Source organism: Aphelocoma coerulescens, chromosome 2 (assembly GCF_041296385.1).
Source record: "Aphelocoma coerulescens isolate FSJ_1873_10779 chromosome 2, UR_Acoe_1.0, whole genome shotgun sequence".
Taxonomy (NCBI): Eukaryota; Metazoa; Chordata; class Aves; order Passeriformes; family Corvidae; genus Aphelocoma; species Aphelocoma coerulescens.
In genome coordinates this window covers 7,492,352-7,515,569 of record NC_091015.1, presented here as the reverse complement: position 1 = coordinate 7,515,569, position 23,218 = coordinate 7,492,352, and the positions used below count along the sequence as shown (strand labels likewise).

Below are 23,218 nucleotides of genomic sequence, written 5' to 3'. Positions count from 1 at the left end.
AGGGTATTATCATCACCGGTCTACAGACAGGAATAACAAGGCAATTTGAGGCCAACATCACTGAAAACCAGAGAAAAGAGCCAAATCCTACCTGGCCTTTAAGCAAAAGGCCTCCTTGCATACGGTTTTCCAGACCATGTTTTCAAAACAGAACAAAACTGAATGCAATAATTAGACACTAAGTGAATTCTCTTTATTGCCTGTTTTGGGCCTGGTGCAGTACCAGACTGTCACAGTCCAGCTCTGCACTGTCAGGCAAAAGTCCCTGGGCTGCACATTCCCTCTGTGCTGGTGCTGTTGCAACAAGGACAAGCACAGCAGCAAGAGGAATGTTCAGAACTGATTTTGTGCCATCTTCCCACGGTGAAAAAACCGTAATTTCCTGTGAACTGTTCAAAGGCCTGCCAGAATCAGGGCAGACCCAAGGTGAGGACCCTGATGGCCACAGGTTCCCCCTTCCATTGGTCCTGCAGGTGGAACCCTCCCAGTAAAGCTGACAGGTTTGATGCAGATGGGATGAACTGAGAATGTGGAGGGGCAAAGTGGGTTGTTGATGCCCTGACACTGCAAGTCTGAGTGTATCATAAGATGCCCAGATAGCTTTTGTTTCTACATTCAAAATGTCATCCACAGCTGCTGCTTGGAGAGCAAAATCATATCTTTTCTTATGTTTTTTTTACCCAGAAGGTGCCCTTGCGAGCAGCCTAAAGTCATTTTTGTTATGACAAAGATATGGATAAGAGAACACATAATGCTCTTTCTGAGAACAGCCACAAAATTCCCTTTCCTGTAAAAAGGTGAGCCCTACAACTTGTTCTGGATCTTTTCAAGCTTGTGTGCATTAGATCCTTAAGTTTCCAGTCAGCTATGTCTGTTAGGAATCAGTCTCTCTGGTTAGCTATCCTGATTATCTTAACAGAGAGTAACCTCTGAGAGTAGAAGGAAAAGAGAAAATCAGTGAATCAAATCAAAAACCCTTTTGGGAAAAAAAATAGCACTTCACTGTTTGTCAAATGAACTATCTAGTTCTTGGGTTATTTTACCCATGGTGAGAAGAAGAGCAAGAAATTACAAATAAAGGGGGAAATACCATACATAAATAAAGAGATTATACAAATTGTAAGAATTTAAAGCCGTAATGCTGCAGATAATACAGGTGGAGCTAAGGGACAGACATGCCAATTACAGCAAATCATTCACACCAGAGCTCAGACAAGTCCTGTCAGTTCTGCTCACTGCATCATCTGTCAGGAGAGGAAAACTAATGCAATGAGAAATGCTGCATAAACCAGCTTTGGTAGATGATAAGGTAGAAGGAAAAGTAAAGAGCTGTGCTGCAGATAAAAAAAAAAAAAGCAAAGTCATCTTCTCATTCTTGGGTATGGCCAAGGAAAAACAGAATTGCATCTCCTGAGTTCTTCCTCAAGTTGTTTGGTTTGGCTGGGAAACTACTTTTGTAGCAAAATCTTGTAGCAAAATCCATCCTCATGCTGTGAGCTATTCCCTTCTACCACAGGCTACAAAAGCAGACTAAGATCCTAGTTTCCTCACACAAATGGTCCCAAGAGATGGACATATTCATCTTGGTATATTCTGGCTTCTTCCTCATCTTTTGAAGGGAATCTTCTTCCCTGAAGTAGCCACACTCCTTCACCCACTTGCAGCCAACTTCAGTACCACATGCAAGGGGGTTGAGAAGACATCCCTCCTTGCCAAGCCTGATCTCTCAGGCTTCAGAAAAACTGCAGGAGCTACCTGGAGATGGGCTGTGCCAGAAGTGGCCAGGGGAAACTGGGCTGTCAGCAAGCCCAAAGGTGGCTCCATGAATGGAGTCCACTCACTTGTGGACCTCACTGTGAAAGATCAGATCCCCACACACTTAACTGGGCTACACTGGGTGCATGGTCCACGCTGGAATATGCATGGACTCCTGACCTGGAAGCCCCAAGCAACTGCTTTAAAAACCCATTATCAGAGATTCACAGATTGCTTTGGGTTGGAAAGGACCTTAAAGATCATCTCATTCCAAGCCCCCTGCCATGGGCAGGGCAATGCTTCCCATTAGACCAGGTTGCTCCAAGCCCCATCCAGCCTGGCCTTGAACACGTCCAGGGATAGGGTATTCTCTGGGCAAATTATACCCTAACTAACTATAAGTTAACTTCTCTGGGCTATTATATCACCTAGAGAGAGAAGGAGGAGGGAGAGTTGTCTACACATCCAGGCAGGATGGCCACAACTCTCCGATGCTCTCTTGGAGAAAGCTCTTAGGGATCCTCAAACTGAAAACCCGTTTTGGAGAGCATTTATCAAACACATTTCCAATTATCTTGTGCTATTCTGGACCTTTATCTCTCCTTTGTTAAATTTCTGCAGGGGAGTCAGACCAAATGCACACCTGTGTTCCAGGAGCACTCATCCATTTTACAGTTGCATAAATGGGATCTCATGCCAGTCAGCTCCTTCTGGGAGGTACGTGACTCCTCTTAAGCTGTAGTCCTCCATAGCTACACCCTTCCATCTCCCCCAAAACAACCTGCTTAAAATTCCTCTGTACTTTTTTTCCTGAATCAATCAATATTATGGGTCATCTCAGCCTCTCCAAAGAGCCAGTGCTCCTCACAGACCCTCATAATTAGGGCTTGTTTGGATTTGAGCCTGTCCCTTGTGAGCTCATTTGTGCAGGATGCTGGCTTGGAAATGGGCAATTCCAAAGGCAGTCTGTACATCTCTGGCTCCTGGTTTGGATGAAGAATCAGCTTCACGGCATCCTCACAGTATTTTCACTATTTTCTCACAAAAAAGAACCTTAATCTTAATTTCCAGCCAAAGAAATGGCAAGGCCTTACTAAACCGTTGCCATTATTTCTTTCATCTTTTAAAATGATTGGTCTTATAGCCTGGGAAAGAGAGGAATAAAACCTTTTAGGCCAGACAGAAGTGGAGCAGGTGCTACATAAACTCTTCCACATTAAAATGACATTGTCTGGACCAGAGGCTGTTAAATTGCTCCAGACAAAGGCATGACTTTAGCACCACGTTCAAAAAACATTACTGAAGAATAAATTGAGAAATTTGCTCGTTTAAGTGAAGTTTTTTGCCAAAAAGTCTTCCCTCAAAATTTCCAAACAAGGGAAGTTCCCAAGTGCAAGCAGAGTGCTGACTGCCAAATCATCTTTGCTTGCAACTGAGCTCAGAACAAGCATGTAGAATAAAACAAACTAATCAATCATGTGTAACCTGCATTTGACTTTAAAAGTTACTGTGATTAATGAGGAACTTGTTTGAAAGAGTTTTTACTGGTTTTTGCTGAAATTTTTATATCTGTGTGTTCCCTCTTCTGACATTTTCTCCTAAAGAAGGCAAATTTCCCTCAGAGACTTCGTGGTGCTGGTTCTCCTTCTGAGCATAGACATGATTAACTCTTCTATAGAAAGTTCTTCAAAAGCAACTAAAAATACCCAGAAATCTTCCACTGTAATTGAGGGACTGGCTCCCTTTACTTCAAGAAGAATATTTTACAATGCCAGACTGAAAAAGTCTGAACCTGATAAAAGCAGTCAAATTTTGGGGTGTGGTATAGGCTGTTGTCTTAAGGTCTGTTTTCATAAGTTAATTTTAATTTCAAATACAGAACGACAGGATTGGTATGGAAATTCTTTGAATATGCTGCCACTGTGAATAAAAATGCAACAATTTGCACCAAAGGCTGCTCTGATATGTCCATCCTCTAAGGAAATAATATAAACTATGTATATATGCTTTACTGGGGAAAAATTTGAACCTCCTTACTTCACTATGTCATAATTTTGGAAAACATTTACTATATAATTAGTACGTTAAGATGTCAGTAATACATAAAAGTTGAAGAAATAAAGACAGCTACAAGAACATGTGGGGAAGGCAGAAATATCTCCTCTTGTTATCTGCATCAAGCCAGCACTGAATATTTTGGAAGACAACAGTCCTAAGGACATCAGCTCACAGTACTTTAAGCATTTTTTATGGTTAACTATAAAAAAACTATCTATCTATCTAAACTATCTGTCTCAGCACCAGAACTCAATGTCCTCACATCTACTTCTAATAACATAAAATCGGACAGCAGCTAGGACAGATTTCTTCTTCCTTAGAAAGAGGGAAAGAAAATAGAGAAAAAAATAGAGAATAGATCTGGAAGGGCAATAAAGAACTGGAAACGTCTTAATATTTAAGAGATCTTGATGCATAATGAGGAAGAAAAAGCAAACAGGAAAAAATTTTCAAAACCAAATAAAAGCGTGTAAAACATATAGGTTAATTAATAAATGTACAAAGAACCGTAGATAAGGACATGGAGGAAGAGTGAAAGATTTCTAAGAGGCAGGAATGCAATTCCTGGAGTAGCAAACACACAATTTTAATGAGTTGTTTTTAATGACTTGACACAATTAAATGACTTGTTTACTTCAAAATTCACCAAGGAGAAGAGAAGACAGGTGCCATTAAGAAAATTTCTCTCCAGGAGATACAGAGCCCTGCTGAGACTCACAGTGAGACAGAATAAAGTATCATACAAATGGGAATAAAGACTTGCCAGAACAGATAATCAAGAAATCAGACTGTTAGAAGATGCAACAAAAAGAACCCTCCTGGAATTCTAATAAAAGTGCTTAATTAGATGGGAAAGGCTCTTCCATTCATCTAGGCTCATCCACTATTAAATATTTAATTCACACACTCACACATACACATATTTTCCTTGCAGCACTTTTCAATGAACAAAAGTAGAAGGAGGTGATGAAAGCAATTTGAACTTATTAATTTCAGCTGCAGATGCACATCAATTGATTCAGCTGCTCTTAGAAACATCAGCACTCACCAACCGTTTGTTCCAAGATGGACGAATTTCATGAATTTAGAGTATAAAAGCTAAAAAGCAAGGGAATCTAAAACATTTGTCTCTAATTTGGCAATTCTTTTGGATTCAGGCCAACAATATGAGCTCAGAGGTCTGCCTGTGTCTGTAACCCCCCATCAATTTAATATTTGCTACTGAACCTGCAAAACCTTGCACTTTACTAATACCACCTTGGAATCATAGATTCATAGAATGGTTTGGGCTGGAGGGGACTTTAAAGATCATCTAGTTCCAGCCCACCTGCCATGGACAAAGGCACAAAACACAATCACTTGTCAGAAAAGGAGCCACTTCCATTGGTAATGGTGAAAAATGATGGCACAGAGCTGCCTTTCCAGTCTAAAAGAACTGATTTAAAAGTGCATCAGAGACTGGTACAGAGCTCTGGGTTGCAGTGATGCAGGCTGGAGAACTGCAAAGCATTGATCAAAACCTCTGCATTTCCCAGAGTAAGCAAACAGTGGACATGGACCTTGGACACTGGCAACATTACTTTTAAAAAGATGACATTATCATGTTTCTCATGTGACCCTTCTAAATCAGAGAAGACAGAGTGAATTTTTATAGTATTTTTAAAAGGAACATTTGTTCCTGGAGCCATATTTTGTCTCCTAAAGTGACAATGAGAGGCGATAGCACTCAGGTGATAAACTCAACCACTTAAAAGCAATTTTCTCTTACTCATGTAATTTTCTTTTACTCTGTAGAGCTTTCTCAGCCAGCTCTGACCTCAGTGCTATGCAAGGCACAAGGTAAGGCACTGGATTTATCAGGGTTTCACGAGTACTTATCTACAACAGAGACATGAAAAAAATGAAAATATAAATATTTGAATGCTATAAAGAAGGCTAGTCAGAATTGCAGCTAGCCAAAAATCGCTGTTCAAAATATGGGGGAAAAAATGCAGGTTGAAGACAAAGAACTTGATAAGCACTGAGATGTTTAAGAATGAACTGGGAAAGTCTCCTGGATGAGCCTGGATTGAATGTGGTTCTTCTGAGCAATTCTGCCAATCTACAGGAAAGGATGTTTGTGATGAAACCTGAGCATTTTCCATCCAGCTGACCTTGTCTGACTTTCAAACACTAATAAAAATATGGCAGCATGATGTGATGCCTGCAGAGAGCAATATGGGATTATTAGCACATAAAATGAGACACAGAAATGATCTCCTACCACCAGAGACAGCAGAAGTGCCCTGTTACAATAAGACTTCACTGGCTGTTAGGTCACACTCCTAATTGGGCAAGACATTGATTCCTGGGCTTGTGCTCTAAAATAATTTAAGAGTCTGTGTTAATTGGTTTCAAACCAAACCAGAATGACTCAGTATTCTCAGTTTTCCTTTTGAAAACTAAGTCTTTGAGCAAATCTTATTTCTTCTCATGTCAACAGGGTAAGGAGATCCTGGAGGTTTGTGTGGAGGAGTTCCAGTACTCAGGAGTATTGGAACACTCTGCTAAACAGCCTCTCCACACACAGACTGTGTCATCATCAGTTAAAATTAACAAGGCATACACTTAGTTGTGCCATTATTTCCATTTTTTATCAACAGTGATATGATGATTTTTAAACACCACCACAGCTGGCCTGGTTTCAGGTACAGCTTAAAAGCGGGTGGCAAAACACTCTCCTTATTCAAAGGACCTCTAGCTCTGCACTTCTGCCCCCTAACAGAGATGTATAAAGTTGAAGTACCCACACAAGAGGGAATGCTTGCATTTGAAAGGGGGTATAACATCTGCCTTCAGTGGTCTGCGTATGGAAGGCCCTTTCATTCCTCTCATCTCCTCCTCATGTGTGACATGGGAAAGCAACCTTTTCTATTCCTGTCTTATCTCTTCAGATTTCTAGTGGAACACTCAGTAAATGTTGGGGTAAGGGGTGAAGAGGCATCATGGCTGGAGTGACACAGTCTGGGCTATCAGCCAGGTATTTTATCACCTTTGCCATAGAGAGACTTTCTCAGTGGTTACGGTGACAAGGACAGTTCTGGCTGTAGCATCCATTCTCCACCCAGAGGTCCTCTCCTGCTTTCCAAAATATCCCCATACCCTTCTTCCCCATATCTTTTGAGCTCCCTAGGGGTTCAGGATGCCTGTTTTTGGAAAAAGGCATTTTTAGACTACTAAATTTGGTTAGTGACTACCTGTGGAGGGGTAACACCACCAAGTAGCAAGGATAACAGGGAGCCCCAGGACACAGATAGGGTGCACAAGAGCTGTGGCATGGACTGCTATGGCATGGACTGCTACATATTTCTCAGAGGTGGGGCACTGTACAGCCCTCAGTGGCTGGCACAGGTCCCTATATAGCCCTAACTATGTGACTGAGCCCAGGACTCATTAAATCCCACAACAATGAGGAAATGCCCATAATCTTGCAGGTTTGGGTCCTCAAAACTGACTTATTTTCAGGTGCCCACAAATGAAACAAGTTTGTTTTTTGTAGGATGCACATTCTTTGTGCTGTGTAATCAAACAGCAGAGCACTGAGAGTTTAGTGGGCTGAAAGAGCTTATCACCCAGCCACAGCAACAAATGATCAAGGCTCACCCTCCACAGACCCACAGAGGTGGAGCGAAAACAGCTCCCCAGGGAAACCTGTGTTTCTTGTTCCTGTCCTATTGGAAACCCCATCCAGGACCCTGAACATTAGGGCAAAAATGCAAACAAAAATTCCTGATTCCCACTATGAAAATCCACCTAGAATTTTATCCCTGGGAAGGTGATGCATGGAAGCAGCATTTGTACAGGCTGTGGTTAGTCGGTGCTATGCACCATCATTTTATAAATTCTCTTTCATCTACCTTTATTTCCCTTCTCTGTCAAAACTCTCTACTAACTCAACCTTGTTGGTATGAAAAAGGAGGAATACTCATGCCAAGGAGATGATTTTTGGTGGTGTCAGGAAGCACGTGTACCCGCCAGCAGTGACTGAGGTTTGGAGGCTGACACCAGCCTGGGGTCCAGAGGAGGTTCATCCTGAGGCACAAAACCACTTTCAAATGCAGACATGTTTCTCACCAGTGAAGGACATTTTATTCAAGATTCAGACTTTAATAGGAACCCTGCCTCCATTTCAGGGGGTGCTGTCTCAGAAAAACACAATGGGAGAGTTTGCTTCAAACCTTTCTTCTTTTTTTTTTTTCTTTCTGATGAGCTATAAGCTATTGACCTTTTCTGTAACATAAAGAGGTTGGTTGCTGGGCTTTTCTCTGCTAAAGTGCTAACATTTGTGTCTAACTATTAATTACCCAAATTCTTTTTTTTTTTTCAGTCATTACTATAATTCTTAATATCAAATCCTCCCCTCAGGGGACCATTCGTTATTATTATCACTATACATGGTTTCTAAGGTGTCCACCCACATCACAACTGATTCTGGAAGAAAGAAGCATGTGGTAGGAATTGCTTTGCCTACACAAGAAAGGAACATTTCACATTAATAATAATAAAATAAATGCTGTGCAGTGACCAACATGGGTGAGCAACTGGAAAATCCCCTGGGGAAATGATATGGTGTTGAGCTGCTGAAGTGGATTTCCTCCCACCAGCATAGCCAAGAGCCCTGCCTGAACTGCCTTCCAGGCTGAGCTGCTTTCAACCTGCCACAGCTTGGAAGTGAGTGATGCTCCAATAGTGGCTTTGCTTAATGAAATGCTGGTTCTTTCTTTTCAAAGAGGCCCAAAATGTATTCATAAGCAATAAGCTGGTATGTGATTTAACCACTATTTCAGTGATTTACAGAGTGTTTAATTCAGAAGATTATAGAAAGCAAAAAGCCAAACTGTTCCATCAGGGCTTGAGCCAAATGCCAGCAGATTCAGATGAAAAATTCCTGTCCACATCAGAGGATGTAAGGTCAGGCTCCACAATCAAGCTACCAAATGTAACCATTCCAAGGGCCAGTTTTCTGTTGTCAAAATGCAACTGAAAAAGCATCTGACATCATGAGGATGTTCTTATTTATAGTCTGGCAGAAAAGCCACCACACTGTGCAGAAGTGCCTTAATTAACTATATAAACTATCTCAAAATGTGATAAAATCTAAAGAATGGTAATTGTTGAGAGAGGGAGGAGAGAAGGAGTAGAAATAATAAGTTCTTCATGAACTGCAGAATACATTTTTTTACTTACTTAACAAATTTCACATTTTCATGTGGTTTTACATACCTTTTCATAAAGATTTTATTTCAACCTCTACAGATCATTCATGGGGGAAAATATTCAGCTGCTCTAAGTAAAATTTAATTAGCTGAAAACGGGTTTTATTAAATGCTGTACTTTTCCCTCTTAAGATAAAGTGTGGGCACTAATACAAGTTTATAAATGTTAGATTGAAATTGTGCAGTAGTCTGTACAATAATTATTGCATATTGCCTCCATTGGGTAGGTACAATCTCTCTTCTTGCTTTGCAGATGGGGATACTGAGGCACAGGATTTTTTAGTGCTACAGAGACAATGTGCAACAGGCCAGATCAAAATGAAACAGAGCAGTCTTGGTCAAATGGGCAGGTGTCTGAAGTAGATTCGGTTTCCTGAAGTTCTTTTATCCATGATTTTAAATAATGAAACACAATTTCCTTTTGCTATGAACATGCAAATGGAAACATGTGCAAGGGTAAACTTCCTGTCTTTCGAAATATACAAGATACATACAAAACTGATTAAGTTTTCTCTAATTAACTTTGAAGTCCATTTCTTTTCTGCCAGTGGCTTGTGAAAAAAAAAAAAAAAGAAAGAATAGTGAGAGCTCTGCAGAGAGATCTATAGACATCACTTTGAAAATTTACCCACAGTGAAGCACGGGCTCAGTTCCTTTCCCTGTTACCACTTCTGTGGATCTCCAGCATGTTTTGTGCACTCACTCCACTCCTGGGACTTCTCTTGAAGTTACTGGGGCTCAGCATGGGGCACTTGTGCAGGATTTTACAGACCCTGGCAGTGTAGGCAGGAAGAGCTGAACTCAGCTCTGTGCTTACCATGTTCCTCTGAGCCCAACACATGAATCTGGTAAGAAATATGGATTCTGCTTAGGAGTAACTGTGCACAAATCCTTCCTTCTCAAACACAAAATCAGTGAGGAGTGGGAATAACTGCTGATTTTCTCCCTGATCCTGGTAAAAATATTTGGAAGCTCCCACTGACATGTCCCAGCTGGGTGTGCCAAGAGCTCCTGTGAGGGGGTTAGCACTAATCCCTGATACTTGGCTGTGTCCAGAGGGAAATGGTTCATCAGAGCTGGGAGAGTGCTAGGAGGTCTGAAAAAACATGTTTTATGTTGGACTTTATTTTGGGGAATGCAAACATAACTGGAAAAAAGTGTAGCATTTCTGCTGGCCACAGCAAAAAATTAAATACACAAGTACCCCCTTGGATATCTATCCAAAATTAGCTCTTGCTTAGAACCTGCAGAGCCAGATCACACCACTGGCCCAGCAGCATGCACTGGTGTGAAAACACTTTAATTCTGGTGAGGGAAATCTTGCAACTGGGTTAGGGAAAACACTCTGGTCAGTCCCAGCCTGACCATAAAAACCCCCAAGAAATGAAGTTCTTCCCCTTATTTCAGTGAAGGATGTGAATGACTAAGATAATTCATATTGGACTAGGTAAGGGCAACATTATTAAACCCACAAAAGAATAAAACAATTATCAGTGCCTGTTTTTCAGGTTGTTGTCTGTACTGCTAAATTTTTATTTTCCAAAATTAGGAAAAATAGTATTAGGAAATAACTGTATATGGTACTGGAGTTCCACATTCCCCCAGCATACTGCAGGAGAACTCCCTGTTCCACATCTGGACCTGCAGATGCTATCACAGTACCTATAAATTACAAGTAGTTGGCAACTGCAATGCAGCAAGTGCAACTGTGGTGTTATGAGAAGAGCCTTGCAAAAATATTTATAAATGGAGACAGCTGCAAGCAGTTATCAGCAGATATCTCTGAAAAGCAGCAGCAGTCAGAGGGGAGCAGATGGGACAGGACGGAGATGCTCATCCCAGGGAACACGGGGCTGGTTCCACTAGATGGCACCCGGCGCCAGCATCGCGTTTTTGGGAGAGCAGCAGGAGGAGAGAAGAGGTGACATGAAGGAAAGCGGAACGGAGCATAACCCCCGTCACACCTCCGCTCAGGAAAACGGGAACTGCGGATCTCAGCCGGCTCCCCCTGTGGAAACCATCAACCACGGGCCATTGAAAGCAGGAGGCAAATGAGTCAAACCAGCGGGGGTGCGACCCTGAATTTGCCAAGAGGCTGGGAGAAAGCTGAAGTAACAAGAAGGGAGGTATCAAATCTGCGCAATCTCTTTCTTCTGCCTTGGGCTTATTTTAATTTTCAAATCAGATCCTTTGAGTCTATGTCATTGGCATCTATTAGTTGTCCTGTAGAGACCCAGTGTGGGCAGTTTACTTTGACAGCAGCTCTTGTGGAAAAATGTTGCAGTCCTGTATAAAATACCATTTGGGAACATATGTGCTGAGGACATTCCCAAATTGATTTGTCAAACTTATTGAGAGCTCAAAATGAAATCTGGAAAACATTGGTATGAGCTCCTTTTGACTTCAGACACAGCCTGAATCTGGAGAGCCTGCAGAACGTGGCAAAAATAATTAGAAAATTCCCTTTAAAAAACAATTTATGCTGGCAGATTAATGCCATGTTATTTTAAAAGTGATGCCAGAGATTAGGTTAATTGGCTTCCTTATTAGTTAGCCTCAGCAGGGGAGTAGCAAAGGCGTGAGAGGGTGCAAATCCTAAATTGCCTGGCCCTCCTGATAGGATAGAGAGAGGGAGCACAAGGAAAGCAACACTGTCACAGCCTGTTTCCAGGAATGACTGTCTGCTGAGCAGGAGGATACTGTGGAGGGGAGTGAGTTTGTTCCCCAGCAGTCACTGCCTCGGCTGCTGGAGAGATGCCGAGGGCCACAGGCACACACCAACAGGGTGTAAAGCTGTGCCTGCTTGCACAGGAGGAAAAACTGGAAACAGTTTGTAAAAGGGGCAAAGGGGTCGTTGCTCAGTGCAGAATTTTCTCACTCCTGCTACTGACAGGTGGATGACAAGGATGACTGCTTGTGGATTGCAAATTTCATTGTCACCAAAGAACCTGGAATGTCAAACTGAACTGATCCTTGTGCTGTGTTGGTGTGCTGTGTCCTGCCCTCAATAACCTTCATCCCCAGATATCCATCAGAGCAATATTCCTGCGTTAAATATGAAATAGGTGAGGAAAAGATTTTTACCCCTTCATCCAACAAAGGCTCTACTTTCAGCTGATGTGTTTCAGCACCTGTTACCTCATGTTCACCTGTTAGACCTATCCTCTCTCTTCATGCACCACCCTAAAATATACACAGAGCTCCACAGGAATAATAAATGCCCATGTTCCTGGGAAATGGCACCACTCATGTACCATGATCACCTGAAAGATCAATGAAATTGTCTCTGCACAGTATGGTTTACAATGCCTGTGTACATATCTAAAGCCTAAACTGCAAACCACACCTGTACCAACACGAGATTCAGGGATCTTTCCAGCCCTTCTTCAGCTCGTGGTCTCCTGATCCACCACCACCTCAGCATGCTCTGAGGACATCAATGCCTGACACAGCTGTGCACCTTCTGGTGTGCTCTCACTTTCCAAATCTCCCCCTTATGCTGGAAACTTCTCCTCTGACACATCCAACCCTTCAGTTTCCTGTGCCACTGCCCAACCAAACACAGAGAGTGAGGGGAACCATAGCTGCGTGCACAACCAAGTTGAAGCTGGGGGGAAAAAGGAGCTGGTTGTCAGGGACAAAGATCATGCAGTAGTAGAAAACTGCTTGGACCACTGTACTGTTATTTTTCAGCATTTCTAATACACATTATGCATGATACTTCTATTTTTTCCACCTTTGTTTTGTCTGGAATAGAACTACGCTGTCAGTCAAGCCTTTTTTGCTCTTAGCCAGGTTTGCTGCAGACACAAAGCTTATGTGCTCATGCTGCGTCTTCATCCTGTTGCTGAACACTTTCAGCCCACAAGCTACTACTCAGATACATTGCCAGAAAGATGGAGTTTTCAAAAACTAAGCATATTGAGTAAATTCCCAGCCTGACCAACCAACCAACCAACCCACCCAAACCAAAACATAACCAAACAAAGCAAACCAAACAAACCAAAACAAACAAAAACAAAAAACTGAACAAACAAGAAACACATCACCCCCCCAAAAAACCACCTCTCCACATAAAAAGGAAAGCAAAAAAACAAAGAACAGATTGCAGCAGGGAAAGGAAAAGACTGAAGAAATCTGGAGTGTGTCACATGGGTACTACAGCTTTAACAGGGTTGATGGTGAGAAATCTCCTAATTTCCATGTTCCAACCATACATGGAAACAATTTAACACCAAGCTCATGATTTTCTGTGGTGAGCAGGTCACAGGATGGAAGCTGGAACGAGGCAGGCTGCACAGGCTCCAGGGCTCAAAGATTTTAAACCATGTATGTCTCTAGTACACACTTTTTCGTACAAAGTATTGTTTGTCTGTCAGTAAGTAGAAGACAAAGAAGTTATTTTGGCTTTGTTGTTGTTGTTGTTTGAGGGTTTTGTTGGGTAGCAGGTTTTTTGTGGGTTGGTTTGTTTTCTCCTGTTCATTTTTTTGTGTGTGTGTGTGCATGTGGACTAGTATGCTGACACAAATCCTTGAGGAACACCTGAATGTAGATAGGATTTTTATGCAGAAGAAATGCTGAGAGATGTGTTTATATCTGTACTTCTTCACTGTTAAACCCACTGGCTACTGTACCAAAAAAAAAAAAAAAAAGAATTGGAAAGAGGGCAGGGGACTAAAAAATGTAGGTGTTGCAATGTCTGATTCTAGGCCTTTTTGCCCCTAAGATATCATACCCCTGTTGAAAAATTAGTTCCCCTGAGGACTGCCCAGCGGGAAGGCTGCTGATCCACAGTGCACAGAACAGTGGGAGCTGTCTGCAGAAAGCAGTAGGAAACTGAGCACACAGGCATGGCCAGGACCCTGCCTTCTCCCAGGGCAAGCCCCTGGAGGCTGAAATCAACAGGTCTTTAGGACATGTTCCAGTGTTTTCCCAAGTCCCAACCCACTTAATACAGTGGTATTGGTGAGAGAAAGCAGATAGCAACTGAAAGGGGAGGTTCACACTGGATACAAGGAGAAACTTTCTGCCTGTGAGGGCAGTCAGGCAGTGTGACAGGTTGCCCAGAGAGGCTGTGCAGTCCCCATCCCTGCAGGTTTTCAAAATCCAGCTAGATAAAACTCTGAGTAAGCTGGTTTGAGCAGGAGGTTGGACTGAGTTACCTGGTGATAATATGATCGCCCTATGTACAAACCAGAAAAAGTTGTTTCAGTCTTGCACGTTTTGCCAGCTACTGCAAAGATCCAAAACATCTTCTATCTGGTTAGCCATAATGTATAATAATGGCAACCAGAAGAATCTTGGCAAGTATTTAAATGAGTCATGTACAATGATGGACAGAAATGGCAAAGCACAACTATATTGTCCCTTTTACCCATTTCTGCACAGTTATCACCCCTAAGATACTTAAAACATGCAGCCTGACAGCAGCTTCCTGGCTTTTAGCTTCATATTTAATGACAGTCAGTTGAGGAATTTTGTTGTGGAAGTTATGCATTTCCATGGGTGCTATGGAAACGTCACTCTGAAATGCTCTGTTCCAGTATATGTCTACATGTGACTCTGGTGTGGTGGCATCCCATTCCTGACCAGCTGGGCCACTGCTTCAATTGCATAGAGAAAAAGAAGGTATAATTTAGGGAAAAGAAGGTAGAAACTAAGAGCTGAACTCTAAAGAAACAAGGCAGGTGATGAGTGGTTGGGTGATGGAGTTGGAACCACAGGCACCATGAAGACAAAGCGTAAAAAGGGGGTTTAAAAAAACTTCAAATGATCAAAGCTAAAGAATCAAAGAATCACAGAATGATAGGATGGTTTGGGTTGGAAGGGACCTTAAAGAACATCCAGTTCCAACCCCCCTGCCCTGGGCAGGGACACCTTCCACCAGACCAGGTTGCTCAAAGCCCCACCCAACCTTACTTTGAACATTCCCAGGGGTGGGGCAGCCACGACTCCTCTGGGCATCCTGTGCCAGGCTTCACCACACTCAAGAGGAAAAGATTTATTCCCAATATTTAATCTAAACCTGCCCTTTTTGCGTTTGAAGCCTTGTCCCATCAGTCCATGCCCTTGTAGAATGCCCCTCTCCAGCTCACTGTCAGGCCCCCTTCAGGCACTGAGAGGCTGCAATAAGGTCTCTCCAGAGCCTTCTCCTCTCCAGTGCTCTGGTGAGTGGCCAACCATGGCTCTCAGCCAGACACCGCCACATCGATATTCTAGACAGAAACCCTGAAATCTGGAATATGAAATTCCTGTAGTCTGACTCTCTGGGGAAGCTGAGTACTTCTGTTTCCAGACTTTGTCATCTTTTACATGGCACACAGCTCAGTGGATGCTGCAGCTGAAAGCCAAGCCATTGCAAAGGGCTGTCACAGGAAACCATTTGTAACAATACATGTTGCTTTGCAGGATCCTTAATGGCTGAATTTTTAAATGAAGACATTGAAAAATTGCTTACCCATGAGGTATTTTGCTGAGGACATAATATGCTGTATATGAATGCTGATACACCTGCAAAACAAAATTAAGAAAAAAAAAGAAAAAAAAGAGATTAGTAACTGTCACCTGTGTTAATAGGGCTCGTTTTCTGCAAAAATGCTCTAGCCTATGTGGCTGAGAAGCTCTTCTGAACACTTCAAAATCTCTAATAGAAAAGAACAATGCATTAATCCACTTAGAGCTGTTGTGTGTTCTTTTCATCCTGCACTTTGTTACGGTGTTTGGCAGATCGTGCACACCCAGATGCTCGGTGTCGTTACCATGGCTACCAGGTCTTTGATTAAACTGGGGGCACACGGGTGCTGCAAAGGCTAAATATAGAACAGTCATTAATGAGGACACCTTGGTCAGCTGGAGACATTCTCCATCATTATAACTAGACACAACAGGGACACAACACATGGATTTTTTTCTTTATTTCCACATAAATAAAACAGGGAGCGGTGCTGGGTGATATCAGAGCGGGTTGTCAAGCCCCTGTCAGCCAGGAAATAAAACTGTATTGACTCAAGGCATAAAGCTGGCCTCATGTTTCTGTGACCTGCTAAGTTGCATCTTCATATCCATCTGTGCTCTTTGGGCCTTGGGGAGGAGCTGGCCAGCTTGCACAGCAGCTCATCTCACAGGGGACAGTTTATTACTTATTTTCTAAGCAGTAAATAATAACACCAGAGTCAATGTCAGTGATTTAAGAGGTGGTGATTTTCCACTGGTGACAGCACAGCTCCTTACAGTGATCAGAAGTCAGGGCACCAGTGTGAAAGGTCTAAATATGAATCATTTAATACAAATTTATACAGGAATCACTTTTTGCTATTCTGTCCTCTTACTGTATGCTCCTAAATAAATAAGTAAATAAATACGTCTCCTAGCAATAATTTAATTTGGCTTCTACTTAAATCTTTAAACCATTTTTGCTGTCCAGCAACTCTCATAAAGCATCCTGCCCAAGAGGACAAAGAAGAAATTTCTTGAATACTTGCTTCACCAAGCAAGTTTGATCAGAATTATTTTTCCTAGGCCCCTCTGTTTTAGCACAAGTATTTTTTTTACCCTTATGCCAAGAAACCATGAGATGTCCTGGATGATGCTGCCAGCCCCAGCAGGGGCCATCCCAAGCACATCATTAGCATCACAAGTAAGCATGACTCACTGCCTGCCACTCTGGAGGGCAAACCTGCACAGAGGTGTCTAGAACAGCCCTGCAGCTTCGGGGCTCTCAGTGAAGAGGCAGGTAAACACGAGGCACATCAGTAAACACAAGGCACATCATCCTGTAAATATCAAATCAAACTTCTCTGTTATGATTTGAAACCAAACACTGAATCCTTACACCACTGCATGAGCTCCCCGAAAAACAGGCACAGAGGTGAAAGTGGATTTCTACCTATGAAATGCAGAGACTGATGCTGGATTGAAGGGATTGCCTTCTTCCCTGTGCAACTCACTCCCTTCATTACAAGGACATCATGAGGTCACATCCCCAAATCCTGTCTCCTTCCCAGCATTCAGATCCATAAGGACTCTTCACACAAGGTGATCCTTTGGTGTGTTGCTATCAGGGGAGGTCTAGGAATACAAGTGAATTGACCACAAGCCAGCATTTGTTTTAGTACCAGTGTCCTTTTTAGATCCACCTGTGTCAGATGATGTCAAATTTCCTCACCCTCATCCAGTCATACCAAAGAGCTCTTGAATCTTCTGATGTTGATGAGACCTGGCTGATGCCTTAGAGTTTATTCCGGCTTTGATGAAGTCTTAAAACTGCTAAAATTCCTTAAACAAAAAGCACTGGAAGATTGAATCTGCCTACAGACCTGAAAAACTTGATAATACATTGTCATTAAATACTGAGCCACTTTTGTCTTCCAATATCCTGGCAGTAGGATGAAGAAAATGATGTAGATATATAAATTCTGATCTGAGGCTGGGACTGTAGTTCAAGGTTATGAGCCATGCTGTGTTATTGGATACCAAGGACATAAGCCCCCCAAAATGAGCATGGACAGATGCCTTCAGGGGAAAATAGACAAATGTGGCAAGCTGGAGGTAAAAGAAACAGCCAGGGAAATTTTGAACAGGACACCTGCTGATGTCCTTACTTGTGGTACAGAGTCCTACAGCCATGCTGGAGAGTTCAGAGCTGTCTTAGAGCCATTAATGGAGACTGAGGCAAAACATTTTCTTTGCTGAGACAGCTTAGGAGTAAGGAAAACAAAAGTTGCAGGACACTCAAAGAACTCTTTCATTTTATGAATGTCATTTGTCATCATCTTGGGTCTTTGGCCAGACTCTGAAATATCTCACATGAGCTGTGCTATAGTATACAGTCTTCAAAGGCTTGCAGCTGGCAGAATTCACTCACAGGAGCAAAATTTTGTCAGATAAATCCACACAAGATGTAGGTTTGCTTATGTAAAAAATAACTACTTGTAGGAGCGAAGATTTCAGGATCAGGTATTTATTATTATTAGGACACGAGCACATGCAGCTCAAAAATCCCTCTCAGCCCGACAATTTCAAACCTGTTTGGAAAACACACTGCCAGCAATACTCCTAAGCAGAAAAGAATCCAAGAGAAAAATCACTTTATGTCTTTCTGAGAAATTAAATGTCTGCTTTCCTCTTAGATATGCAAACCAAATGAAGTTAACTGAACTTTTTGAGAGGATGACTTTTTTTGCTTAATATCTCTACTAAAATTTCTGCTGGGGTCAAGATGAATTTGGCTATTCATTTTGCAGTAGGAAAAATCCACCGCAGGGAAAAGTGCAGGGAAAGAGATGAGCATTCTTCTGAAACCCAAACCAAGCCTCAGAGAGTAGAGTTTAAAAGTTAGTATTCATTTCATTAAACCTGTCTGTTTCTGAGGCTTGGCCAAAAAAATAGCTGTATAAACTGTGTGTTCCCCTTTTCTATCAAAGAGTGTGGCAAAAGCCAGTGACTGATTTGATGCTCTCAGCCCTGATTTTTAGCTGGATCCCAGAAGCTTTACAGCTCCTCTCAGTAGAGAGGCATCTTTGGGGTAGAAGAAGTTTTGGCAATTGTTCTGCTATGCAGACTCTGTGTGCTGAGCCATCCCATCAGCCTCAGTCAGAACGGGTTTGAGAGTGCTCTGAGGGGTTCTGGGTACCACCACACTCAGGCCACAGAAGCTCCCATGCAAGCTGTCACCAACAAGTGCTGTAAAAGCCATTATGCTAAAACCATTGGGCCAGAAACTTCCCCCACTAGGCTTCTCATCCAGGTCACAGCACAGATCTTGTTTACTTTCAATCTAAATTATGCTCTGGAACAGGTGCATGTTTACACTGGAATCATAAAGGGACTGAGAGATGGATCTATCTGTTCCCACTGGAGTCTTGGAAAGGCAATTATCCCTCTAAAATTCAGAAGAATGCAGGGATAATTATATATGACAACACCTTGTTGGGAAGCCACTGACCTCGTTTTATGTAGCCAACAGAAGAAACCTGGGCCTGGCCAGATGACAGCAGAAATGGAAACACTGCAGCACACAGAGCAGCAGAGAAGGGCTTGTGCCTCTCCCATGCCACCAAATTCCAAAGGAGCAGGGAAATTGTGGTTCCAACAAGGTACAAGAATAAAATGGAAGAAGCAATGTCTGTTCTCTGTCACTACAGAGCAAAGTATGGTGTGAATGGTAATGTCTCCTTGGAAGAACTTAAGTACTGTAAGGATACAGGTCCTAGTCCAGCAGGGCTTGCTGAAATAGAAACTATATGTTACTCAAGCATAGAATGGATCTGGACTCATTTATTTATTTTGACTATTCATATACTTTAAATTAGAATCCATAGCTCTTATTCTTGCCCCAAAGTAATTGCAGAAGTATGTGACATAAATCCAAGAAGTTTGTGAAATGTTTTTTCAGCATCTTATGACTGGTATGAAAGATTGCACTACCTGCTGAGGATTTATCACAAGCATCAGGAAAAAAAGAAAGAGTTTAGTGTACACCTCCATCTCCTCTGTCTGCTGGTTTCTGTCTCACTTTGTGAGCTGATGCCAGCACCAGCAATAATCAGCATTTATAGAAGGCTTTCTTTAATGTTTGCATGACAAGCTGCTGAATCAATACAAAGAAGAGGCATCTCATTTCAAGGAGGTTTACAAACAAGGAAAAGTGGGAAAAGCCCTTAGAAGAAGGCCCCCCAAATCAGCCCAATCCACTCATCTTCCAGCAGGCTGTTCTACCAACAGCTGATTTAGGGTCTTACCACCTGGCATATAAAACAGCTCATAGATCTGGGATTAAACCCAGGTGGACTGGCTGCTGTGAGCTCATGATTGTTACTTACTTGATAAATACAGGAATAAAGCGTGCTTTGCATCCATTTTCTAAATGGCTCCATAGAGCCACCTGGCCCCTTATACAGTAGTGTTATTTACATTAAAGAATTGCCCAGAAAGCTCACAAAAAAAATCCCATAAAACTTAGAGCTCGCAAGGGACCAGTACAGGGCAGAGCAGAAGTGCAAGCTGTTTCAGCTTGCAAGGCTAAATGCAAAATTTCTACTGTTTAGTGTTTTTCTTCTTTTTCAGGAATTACACATTTTACCCAAAAAGTCACCCCAGTGCTCCCAAATAAAAATGAACACACTAAATAATCATCAGAAAGAAAAGTGTACAACAGTTTGCTAAAGCCTGAAAATAGCAAGAATATATTTTAATGTAATTAATCATAAAGCACTCAGGATTTATCTGGGTAAAATGACTCATTTTTTATTCTGTAACAATAAAGTATATCAACAAATAATAGATCCCCTCAGGGTTCTTAACAGACCCCAGTTGTCTTGATAATGTATCTGCTTCTACACTGTGTAGTAAGACAGTAAAAATATATCACAAGTGGCTGGTGAAACAGGAACTGCCAGATCCATTAAAAGGGTTTCCCACAAAGAGTCTCTAAAAAGACATTTGCTGGAAATAGATTGTACAGCCCATTTTCCTACTTATGCTATGAGCAGACAAATCCCCAAATGCACATATGAATGTCAAACCAATTGAATAATCCCAAACATTTGACATAATTACATATTCCACCTTTCAAAATGGTCCTGGCGCCCTTAAACACTAACTAACGCTGTGATGCAAAATATGCAGGTAAAAGATGATTTGCCATTTGGCCTTTAGCATCTGTGATATTTAACCAGGCTCTGAAGCTGACAGATTAACAGGGGAAAGAGAATAAAGTAGAATGCAGGAAGGCTGCTGCTATGCATTGGCAAATAGCTCATGTATTTGGTACCCTGTTTTCTCACAATGGTGTGAAAGGGAGGGGAAAACAAGTTCAGGAGGAAAATCACAAGCAAACGCTACTCAGAGGTTGTGTTTCCTTCTCCTGCATGGACATATCATGTTTATAAAGGATACAAGTCACTACCACACTGTCACATGGACCCTTCTATTGGTCAGTCACCAACAAGCAAATATGATGTTCACTTTCCAGGGTAACAGTGTTGTTCATACAAATCTTCCAGGAGAGAAAAGGATAATTAGTTGACTAAAAATACCTCATTGCCATAATCTGTTAAGGTAGTCTGTGGAGGATTAAAGCAGGTCGCTGTACCTGTTTGCAGAATATTCTGTATTTTTTACGAACGTCAGCATTAAAAACTAAATTTTCACTTAATATCTCAATGTTATTTGCCTTGATCAAAATTCTTTATGACACCACTGGTTTTGTTGAACCCTTCTGTTCTGTAGTGAAGAAATCATTCATTTGCCATTACATGTTGAATTGGCCCTCCAAAGGGATGAAAAATCCATTCCTGTATCTGACCACCAACTTCTGTGTAATGTTTTGTTCAATTTCTGTACTTTCATTCTCCCCTCTATTTGTGATTTAGAGCACAAGGGGTTACCTCTGGCTGAGGCATGGTTGGGTAATGGCCTTTTCATTTTTTCCCTCAGTGGAGACAGAATGGCCAGCAGTGTTCTCCCCAGCCCAACTATTTTTGCAAAGGATTATGATCATTTTATAGCTAATAGGCACTCCATAGTAACCAGCTTGGAATTAGATTCTCTCAGCAACATCATGCTATCTATTCCTTTTGTGTCACTGCAATAAAAAAGGAAAAACTACCGAAATCCATACTGGTATTTTGTACCTCGCACTCAGTGAAGCTTGATTGCTTGCAAGAACAAAACAAATCAATAAAGCTGTATAATTTGAGGTCTCTTCAACATTCTCACCTTTCAGATTCATTGTGATACTGACCCATTTTGCTTTCTTCTGCGACAGCATATTCTCCCTGCATTGAATTATCCTTTGTACTTTATCACTTCTCCAGTAATGCATCTCCAGTACAGTCTCATGCTGTGTGTCAACCTGCTTGTACAGCCCTCTAAGGAACACTGCCCATTTCTCTTCATGCTTCTAATAAATTAGAAAACCCATAATGAAATGCTATCAACAAGCACTTCCTGAGCATTGGTTCAGCTGGCAGCCAATAACCCACAGCTGTCATCAAACACCTGATTTGCCGTATCCAGCTGATCAGCCACATGTGTGATGTGCTCCCAGCCACAGAAAGGGCACTCTGGCACTGCTGGGACACTCCAGCACAGTCTGGGGAGCTCAGGGGAGGGCAGAGTTGGAGGAAATGGGCTTGAGCAAGAAAGCTGATGAGAAGATGGGGTCTCTGAATCAATCAATGTACCGATAATTTGACAACTGGTTGTCTGTTCTGTAATTGTCTCTGTATTCCAGAGGAACTAACTTAACATTTGGGAAAAAGCAGGAGGATATATATCTGGGGAATGAGTTTATTAGAGTTATTATGGGAAGCAAACCTTTTTCTTGCAAAAAGGAGGGAAGGATCCCGATCCAGCAGTGTAACTGTGCCTGGGTGAGGTGACACAGCCAGCACCAAACTGTCAGTGCCTCAGAGAGACCCAGCGGGGCCGTGCCTCCTCTCAATCAAACCAGTATGGATCACTCCACTCATACCCAACGTCGTAGGAAATCAGCAGCTCCGTGTCTCCAGGACAAGAAAGAAACTTTAGCATTTGATTTGGAAGAAGGAAGTAACACAAGAGGCAGTGGATCACCATGGACAGTGTTTGCATGTCTCTGTTTTTCAAATCTTTTAACAATTTAATCTCATAAGACTGAAAATTAAATCATTGTCCTCGTTGTTTAAAGGACAACCAGGACAGCTCTCCAGCCATGCAGTGCTGTGAATGCTCTGCCACCCACACCAGAGAGGTTTCCTCAGAGAATAATCTCACATCAAGGTGACATGAGGAAGGGACAGCACATTCCTGCCACGGGGACTTGCATTTTGGAAGCATTTGTAACTCAAGCTGACTGCGGTGGGGCCATGCACCACAGGCAGCACGCACGGTTAGTATGTAAATCTCTCCCACAAATATACAGAGGCTGTGCTGGGATTAGAAGCTGTTTTTCCAAGCACCAGACCAAAGGTCTCTGAAACAACAAAGCCAAGGAGTTATTCCTTTACAAATAGTGTCACCTCAAGTTTGCAAAACAACCGTAAATAAAGTGTGATAGCAACATCCACCACGGTAATGGATGGACTGCTGTGTTGTAAGGTAATGCTGCTAATTCACCTTCCACAAACTGATTATCTATCTCAGTTGTTTCATGATAGTAATTCTTTATT

At 42.1% G+C, this 23,218-nt stretch overlaps 1 protein-coding gene across 5 annotated transcripts in view; it reads right to left on the bottom strand.

The window, feature by feature from the left end:
* The window catches only part of DPP6 (dipeptidyl peptidase like 6), a 543,541-nt gene that overhangs the window by 99,191 nt on the left and 421,132 nt on the right, over positions 1-23,218 (bottom strand). For 4 of the 5 annotated variants that reach the window (XM_069006390.1, XM_069006388.1, XM_069006391.1 and 1 more), the window contains exon 6: positions 15,526-15,578. In XM_069006390.1, coding sequence (XP_068862491.1) covers positions 15,526-15,578 — 53 coding nt within the window. Of the gene's footprint in view, positions 1-15,525; positions 15,579-21,810; positions 21,996-23,218 lie in introns of those variants that run through there. The other variant, XM_069006392.1, reaches the window with a different exon arrangement.